General features: G+C 43.8%; 1 protein-coding gene across 3 annotated transcripts in view; it reads left to right on the top strand.

Annotated features, from left to right (window-relative positions):
- Positions 1 to 9,238, top strand: part of LOC112564164 (titin homolog) — a 10,740-nt gene extending 1,502 nt beyond the window's left edge. For 2 of the 3 annotated variants that reach the window (XM_025238797.1, XM_025238796.1), the window contains exons 3-4: positions 2,457 to 7,244; positions 7,699 to 9,238. In XM_025238797.1, the coding sequence (XP_025094582.1) occupies positions 2,457 to 7,244; positions 7,699 to 7,799 (4,889 nt within the window). In that variant the 3' untranslated portion in view covers positions 7,800 to 9,238. Of the gene's footprint in view, positions 1 to 47; positions 1,843 to 2,456; positions 7,245 to 7,698 lie in introns of those variants that run through there. The other variant, XM_025238798.1, reaches the window with a different exon arrangement.

The following is a 9,238-nucleotide window of genomic DNA, read 5'->3' on the forward strand; positions in this document are numbered from 1 at the left end:
GAAAGAAAATTATTATCTAAGCTTTAAAATATGTGTGTGTGTGTTTTTTTCCCCCTCCTTCTGCATATTTCCGTTTGTTTCCCTTTACGTACTCGAGGCCCGAGTACAGCTATATTTGCAGTGGTGTGTTTCATCACTGGGACTCCTTTATACGTCAGTCTGTGCCATTTTGATCGAGAAAAAGATCAAATCACACATCGACCGGTTGAATAAATGCCTAGAAACACGGCAACAAGGGACGCCTACACAAAGTTATAAAGGTGAAGAGTACAGATATAAGCACAGCAGCATAGATTAAGTTTCAGACTCGCCAACGTTTGACTCGTTTGAAAAGTTTCTCGCTGCGGTTGTAACTTATCTTCTGCCGCACGTCCACAACCAGGACACATAATTTATTATTCTCTTTTAAACGGCGCTGGGGACACGGACAAACGTGCACGAAAAATAGACAGCTCAGACAAGAGCAACAACAAGAATTTGTAAAAATGGTGTTTCTTTCGCTGTTAGAGGTAAATAACCAGTCATCAAAGAAACACGCACGCATATGCAGGCACACACGCACGCACACACACACACACGCACACACGCACACACACACACACGCACACACACACACGCACGCACGCACGCACGCACGCACGCACGAACACACAGATTATCGGGACGGGCGGCTTACATGCACGGACGCAGCAGTCTGTAGAAATTGCCAGAGCACGGGCCTGTCTAGAGGAAAGGGGGATGATGGTGGCGGGGAAGATCGATCGTCGACATGTTCCGGCAATCACTCAACAACTGATGTCAACATTTGCTGCGCCAGGTCCGGGCGCCCTTTCCAGGAAGCATGTCGTTAGAGAGGTTTTGCAGATCGATCCCATAGGCCCTGGATTCATCATCCACGCCCGTCACTTCGACGCGGGGTGTGGGGGCGTTGCGAGTGGGGAGGTGCAATACCGCGGTCTGTAGGTGGAAGACTAAATGAATCGTGGCATTAATGGAGATCAAGTAGCTTTGCTGTGATCACAGGGTGCGTGTCTGCCGCTTATTTGTCCGCAAGCAGAACATCATTAACAATGCTGTAATTGTTTGGCCCCGTCGTCCGCATGCGACGTCGCGTGCGTTTCGGACAGGGAATTTGCACCACGAGTTTACTGCCTTGTCCTGCTTTTTCCACTTGATGGAGAAATCTGAACTACTGTCACTGGTTTTGTCACCGCTGAGAAAGGTTGGCGCAATTCTGAATGACCTTTAAGTTTGAAAAAACTTCACGATGAGGGAGTAACAGAGACACAAACGTGTAGGTGTGTGCTAACAGGTAGTACACGTCCTCTGGGTGTATTGAGGGACTGAGACTTTTTGTTGTGTTTAATCACCTTTCGTGCAGGCACATGAATAATCATAGAATTGAAGCTAAATATGAATTTCGAGCAGTGAATAAATGCAACCTTTTTCTATAATGTGTATCTAGTTAGATGGCGGAGACACAAAACCTCTTGCCTTCAACTTAAAATGCTTTGGCAAAGACAATGACTTAAATGATGGTTGTCACCGTCTTTGCCATCCAGTAGAAACGTGTGCAAATCTTTAATCCAAATCACGGAAACGAAAATTTCCAAGTTTATGAAAACGTAAATTATTTGGCGACGGGAGTCTGAACACGTAAGAGTTGAGATTGGAGGTCTAATCTCGAAAGACGTATTATTCTTTTTTTAAAATCTGTAAGCCGATATTTTGCCCTCACTTGTTCTTAAAATGTCAGTGACACAGTTTTACAGGCATAAAAACAGTTTCTTGGTGTTAGGGATCAAGATCACCATAATAATTTACTCTTGAGTGCACTATACAGTGAGTTTATATATTATCATTGGATTAATTATAATTGTACAGATGCCAGACAAAATGTTACATGTAAATGTGTGTCATTACATTTTTTTTACGGAAATGAATTGCCATAAATTGTGACGTTTCAAATGTGATTTCTTTCTCCTTTAAATGCGATTGTAAGCCGAAATTGCTGAGACTGAATGCTCTCGAGTTTCGACAGTGGTAAATTTATCGTCTAAAGCACTTCACTCTGCACAATGAAATGTAATGGCCTGGATTGCAGGTGTTTTTATCATTACCAGACCTTTGGACAGAAAGACAAACACACAGGTGGTCCAATATATAGATTAACGGATTGATGGTGTACAGACAGCCAGAAGAACGGACGGACGGGAGGACGGACGGATAAACAAACCCATAAACGTATGTCGGATGGTCAGAGCGCTCGTGCCTTCCACACCTACACCTGCAGTCTATTCGACACTTTATCGTTTCTATTTGACAACGTGTGGATTCACGTAGTTTACTTATTGTGTGTACAAATATAATATGCAACGTCAGGCACGTGAGTATTTTACGTGTAATATCTGTCTTCAACAGTGTTTTGTAACGATGGAATCCTTTTGGTTGTGCAGAGCCTGGTGTTATGTCTCCCTCCCTGTTGCCAGAAGTCGGCGGCAGCAGATCAGATGATCCTGCTAATGGCAGCGAGCCAGCGAAGCATATCGACGCCAAGTTTTTTTCCTCCCACATCCCGGAGAAGGACTCCATCCCCAACACCAGCGCCAGCGGCTACAGAAGCAAGTTTCGACAACTCAACCCTCAAGGTGATGACGGGGACTCGCACCGTAGCCCGCGGGCGCTCGGACACGTGCGACACACTGACCCCACCTCTCACAAGGTTGTATTCGCTGAAGACGCAGCAGAAGAAAGGTGGGACTGTGCAGACTCTGGAAAACTCAAAGCCAGTGAGACGGCAAGAAGTTCACGTGGACAGAACATTTTCGCACCCAGCCGGGAAGAAACAAAAACGATGTCGCACATGGGCCACACACCTCCATATGAAGTCAGCCTCCAGGTTGACACAAAGCATTCCAAGACGCAGAGGTCGTCGAGTGTACGCTCGAACCAGGCTCACTCCCCAGGGCAAGAGGTTGAAGATAATGACAGGAGTAACAGCGGTTCTGTCTCACATCGAGAGCATAGGTATGACGGCAAGCCACTGGGGGACACAGAGCAAGCCTCTTATAGCAACAGCCGTGAGTTGTACTTCAGGCACGACTTGTCATCTCCATTCATAGATGTCACGGGACGATGTGAACATGATGTTGGCGGCGACAGGTCCGAGAAACAGAGTCATCCGTTAGATGGCAGGCAAGAAGAACGCAGACTAGAAGACTACTACGACCACAGATTGGGTGTCTCCCATCAACACAAACAGAATTTCCTGATAACCAAACAGAAAGAGTCTCAAAAAGAGGAATTCTTGCCACAAAGAAAAGACGAGTTTCCTACGCACAAACAGGACGAGTGTTTCGAACACAGACCAGAAGACATCAAGACGCAAGCACAGGAAGACTCCACAGCACCACCACAAGAGTGCTCTCTGGAACACACACAAGATGATTCTCAGGCGCAAAGGCAGGAAGTCCCCGAGAAGCGAGAAGATTGTCGAGAAAAAAGGCAAGAAGACTTCCAAGATCAAAGACAAGAAGAATCCCCGGATAGAAAACAGGAATTATCTTTGGTGCAAGGACTGGAAGACTCTCCGGAGCACAAATGTGAAGGCTTTCTGACATATAGACAGGAAGATGCCATGAAGCACAGACAGGTAGACTCCATGGAACACAGACAAGAAGACCCTCATCCGCAAAGACAGGAAGTCTCCCAGATGCAAGGACAGGAAGATTCACAGGTGCAAAGATTGGAAGATTCTCCAGAGTACAGACATGAACGTTCCCTGACACATAAACAGGAAGATGTCATAGAACACAGACAAGAAGACCCTCAGACACAAAGACTGGAAGTCTTCCATGTGGAAAGACAGGAAGACTGTATAGAACAAAAACGAGAAGACTTCCAGGTGCAAAGAGAGAACAACTCCCTGGAGCACAGGCATGACAGTTATCTAACCAATACACACGAGAACTCCCTAAAGTTCAGTCGAATAGAATCTATGCAGCACCAGAAAGCACACTCTGAGGAGCAAAGACAGGGAGACCCTTTAGACCTCAGAAAAGAAGACCTTTGGACACAAAGGCAGGAAGAGTTCTCAGAACACTCGCAAGAAGACTCCCACACACGAAAAACATACTCTCTAGAACAAAGGGAAAAAGACTCTCAGCCACATAGAGAAGAAGATTTTCAGGTGCAAAGAAAAGAAGACTTCCAACCACAAAGACTGGAAGACTTCCAGTCACAGGGACACGAAGACATTTGGATGCAAAGGCAAACAGACTCCCACCCACAAAGCCAAGAGGCTGCCCAGCCACAAAGACAAGGTTTCCAGCCACAGAGACTGGAAGACTTTCAGATGCAGAGACCGGAAGAGTCTCAGTCACAAAGACAGGAAGATTTTAAACAGCACGAAGAGAGCTGGAGGACTGCGGGCGAGAGCACGATCACAATCCAAGAAAATGTACAGGGGGAGGATTATAAGTTCCAGTCTACCGAAAGAGAACATAACGAGTTTGCCGAGGGCACTGCACCAGACCAGTGTAGAACAACACAGGTGGCACTTGACGATGCCAGACTTACTTTTGCAAAGCCATTAAACGTGGATATTGAGTCAGCAGTGCTTGATCGCTTGGAGTGGGCCGGAATAAAACGAGAAATCTGGGATAGTTCCCACATGGAGTCTATGGCGAACGGCAACAAAGGCTCTGCGAGTGTTTGTTCTCCAGGTGAGGATAATGGCGGGAACATAAGAGGCGATCAACCCTCAGTGGCTGTGGGAGTTTGGCGAGATGAGGTGTCGCAGTCGCTCGCCGACGACAGCCACGACTTGGACTCAAACTCACGTGAGTTGGGCGACACAGACCGTGAGGGCAGTGCTTGTGTCGGGCTGATGAACTCTGGAATTGATAATGTTATCAAGAAAAATATGGAGTCGGAGCAGTTTGTTAGCATTAACTTGAATGTTAGCAGAAACCAGTCATTAAAAGCCAGCTGCTCTAACCAATCAAGTTCTCCAGATGGCCGAGAGTTACAGAGTGTTGAGAAGATACTGCACAGTGACACGTTGTCAGACAGCAACGAGCATCTGCATGATGTATACGATGCGACTTTCTGCGACAGAGCTGCAGCTTTGAAGACAGACGAATGTAGCGCTGTAATGGCGGAGACAGACAAACAAAGTGCTGCTAAATCTGTTGCTGAGCATGAGGAAGAAAAACCAAGTGATGCAGAAGATGGTAAAGACGAGTTGGATGCCGAGCACATGGATGAAGACATATTTAATGCTGCAGCGGCTGAAATAGAATCAAGCAGTGCTGAGGACATTGAGGTCGACTCTGTTGGTCTGCTAGATGATGAGAGACAGCACTTTAGTAGTGCTGAGATGGGAAAAGATGAACGTATCACTCTAGAGGTTGGAAAAATCGGGCTCAGTGATGCGGAAACTAAGAAAGTCAAATCTGGTGCTGAAGCTGGGGAAGAAGGTGGACTTGCTTCTGAAGACGCTGGGAATGGCAAGCTCTCCTCCCCTGGTGACACTAAGGAGTTTGAGAAAAACACATGGAGTGACAAACGTTGTGCTGCAGAAGATGAGGAAGGCATACTGACGACTGCAGAAGCTGAGAAAGGTAAGCTTAGTTCTGCAGAAAAAGGCAAAACGAATGCTACAGACGATGACAGAGGCAAATTAAATGAGGCAGAGTTTGAAATGGGCAATTTTAGCGCAACAGACGTTGAGGAGGGTAAAGTTAGTGCTACAGAGAATACAGAAGGGAAACTTGAGGATAACGAAGGTAGAATTAATGTAGAAGACATTGAGAATGGCCAGTTTATTGCCCCCAGTGGCAATACAAAATTTGAGAAAAACACACAGAGGGACAAACTTTGTGCCATGGAAGATCGCAGAGGCATAGTGCATTCCACAGAAGTTGAAAATATCAAACTTAGTGCTACAGAGCATGAAGAACACATACTCGGTACCTTAGAAGATGAGAATGACATCCATAGTGCTGTAGAAGATGAGGAAGACAAATTGAATGTCCTACAAAATGAGGCAGACATAACTAATGGTGCTACGGTTGGGAAAAGCGATCATAGTTCTGGCAAAGATGAGAAAGGGAACATAAGCGCTTCAGAACTGGAGAAAAGCAAATCGAATGGTTTAGTTGTTGAGAAAGGCAAAAATGATGCTGTAGATGTTGAGGAAGGCAAAGAAAATGAAGAAGGCCAACTAAGTGCTATAGAAGTCGAAGAAAGTATTTTTAGTCCTGCAGAAAATCGCGGAAGCAAAGTGCGTGTTCCAAAAGACGAGGAAAACAAACAGAATGATGTGGAGGTTGAGAAAGGCACACTTAGTGCAGTGAAAGAGGAAGACAAACTAAATTCTGTAGAAGATGAGGAAAGCTTACTTAACAGTGCGGAGACCGAAAACGACAAACGTCTTGCTGGTTATGACGAGGAAGATAGATGTAGAGCCTTAGAAAATATGGAAGGCAAACACAGGTCTGTGAAAGGTGAGGAAAGCAAACTGAACGGTGCAGAGGCTGAGAAAAGTAGCCTTGATGAGGATGTTGCCAGTGCCTCAGAGGGTTCCCTGCCAGTTTATGTGGAAGTGAGGTCTTGTGAAGACAGCTTCCACAGCGACTACCTCAGCACATCGCAGACCTCCGACCTCGACATTTTATCTCCACGCAGCGACAGAGACTCCGGCTTCGTCAGCTACCTTCATCAGTCCCCCCACCTCGCAATAGACGAAACTCTGTCATTTGACTGGTATCTTTTGAATGGCATAACACTGCCACCTGAAACTGCCAACGACAATGTTAGGGGTGCTAGAACTGTAAGGACTTCTGTTTTGCGAGTCGTTAGTGTAGGAACCACGACCACGCCGCCATCGAGTGATGTTGACCACACGGACTCAAAAGAGTTTCACGCGGAAACAACTTCAGGACGTACGCCAGAGCTATCAGAACTCATTTCTTCTGCAGCTGTGGGTAAAATTGAAACGGATTTGAAAGATGAAGCTAACTCTGAGGATGCTTCGATGACCAGAGAACGCACCTCTATTCTTCCTGGGCCAGGCGCCACTGACAGAGACAGACGCGAGATGCGAACCTTTGTGGAGGAAGCTACTCAAACAGCTCAACTTTCTTTTGAAGATTTTGGGGCAGGTGCAGACACACTGACACCTACTGCTCATTTCGATGACATCGATAACAGCTTGCAGAGTCGGAAAGAGCAGCCTCCTAGTAAGTTTGGTCGTTTCCGTGATTATTCCCTCGTGCCCTCTCCTCTGTGCAGCCTTCCATTCTCTCTTGCTGTGTAGTGTAGATAACACTCTTTGCTTGAATAGCATGGTGACTAGTGAAGAAGATGAAAACTGTGACTACGAGCAGCATAAACTTAGTATATAGTGTCGGATTGTGTATAACATGATATAGTATCGGATTGTGTATAAGGCAATGAACGTTTTGGTTATAGTGTATTGCTGTGAGCTAATGAATCTTTGTTCTCATTCAGCTCGACTGACTCATTCAGTAGGAAATATATGACTCATGCAGCCAGGCATGCTCCCTGTCTTCTCTCTCTCCTCAGTCTTGTCCTTTACGCCCATACAATAAAAATTGGCATTAGTATTTTTTTTTCTTTTTCTTAAGATGTCTGTCAACCTTCAGGGACTGCTCTGTCTGTTGTGTGTTGCAGATGAAGACGCTCACCACAAATGGACGCTGGGACAAATGTTGCTGCCGTTGTATAAGGTCATGGTGTATATGCTGACCAGACCTGAGCTGCCATACACCTGACCTAGACTGAAGATACAATCCTATGGTATAATAATAATGTAACAAACTATTGTCCAAGCACCAGACCGAGAGTCTAAAGAAAGGAACACACCTATTATATAAAAACACGGAATAAACTTCATTGTCCATTCGGCATATGTAATATCCACATATTATTAAGTTTTGTAGATTGGTAATAATTTTTATTGCGATGAGACCTACAGTAAATTTACTATAACGAAATATTTAAAAATAAAGAAATAAGAGAGTTGTTCTTAATATTATAAATAATATAATTTTATACACGAGAAAGTAATAGTTTGTTGGATTTTTATTTGTTGTACTGATGTCAAGTTATTTTAGTACTACATCAATGATTTGTCTTTTTACCTTCTTATCTTAAAATGGAAAAGTATCAACACAGTACAGTACCTTTACACTCACTTGCAATTGTGATAGCTACAGAAGTTTTGTTTATAAAACAGTATGTACTTACTCAAGTTATTTATATCTGCGGGGTATTTTCGTCGTGTGATAAGTATGCAGTTTGGGCATAAACAGACTTGTTTTATTTGTGAACTGAAATTACATTTCGTTGCAGAATTTGCATTTCATTAAAGGAACTATAACTTTCTGAGGATGAACGAGCACTTAATATACTGAAAAAGACAAACAAAGACATACTTGCATAATTTGTCTTTCTTTTTCACGCATTAAAGTGAGCACAACTTTCTGAGTATGAACTTTACAGACACTGAACAAAGACAGACAAAGACCTGTGAAAGTTCACTGTCTTAACTGCATGTGGCTGACTGTGGTGGTGCTTTAATCTTTATTTCTCCTGTGCAACGCATGCTCAGTAATACAGTGTTGCTCTGTGGTTCCTAGAAACTGGCCCACCATGAAGTACTTACGTTTATTTATTAGTTCTTTTGTGTTGATCAAATCTTCAAATCTTTAGTGCAGATACATGTACCGAAGTATGTTTTTTTTGTACAGTGTCTGAATATGTATTGTGATAACATTGTGATAAGAACTGTGTAGCATTCATTATACAGTTGCAATACAAGATATCGCAGTTGAAATAAACATGGAAGGATTTAATCTTTTCTAAACAATATTTTCTTTATCTTTTTGAGCTTTCTTCACGTCGTTTTTTCTGTTGTTTCTAAACCAGTTTAAACGATGTTTGTGAAATGCTTTTGTAAGAATATTAAAAGTTGTCGGCTGAAGTTAACTTTTTTGTACTCAAGCTATCGAACGAAGATAAGACCGATGATTCTCGATTCTGACCTTCCGACCTTGTAACCTAGTTTGGGTCAGAAAGGTTACTGTCACCGAGATCTTGTTCTCGGAACTTGGTTCATCTCTGTATTATTTTATTTACACATGTCTTTCGGCTTTAATTATCTCGAATTAAAGCGTTTTTCTGATCAGAATAAAATGTTAATATGTAAAAA

This window comes from Pomacea canaliculata, linkage group LG5 (genome assembly GCF_003073045.1).
Source record: "Pomacea canaliculata isolate SZHN2017 linkage group LG5, ASM307304v1, whole genome shotgun sequence".
Lineage (NCBI taxonomy): Eukaryota > Metazoa > Mollusca > Gastropoda > Architaenioglossa > Ampullariidae > Pomacea > Pomacea canaliculata.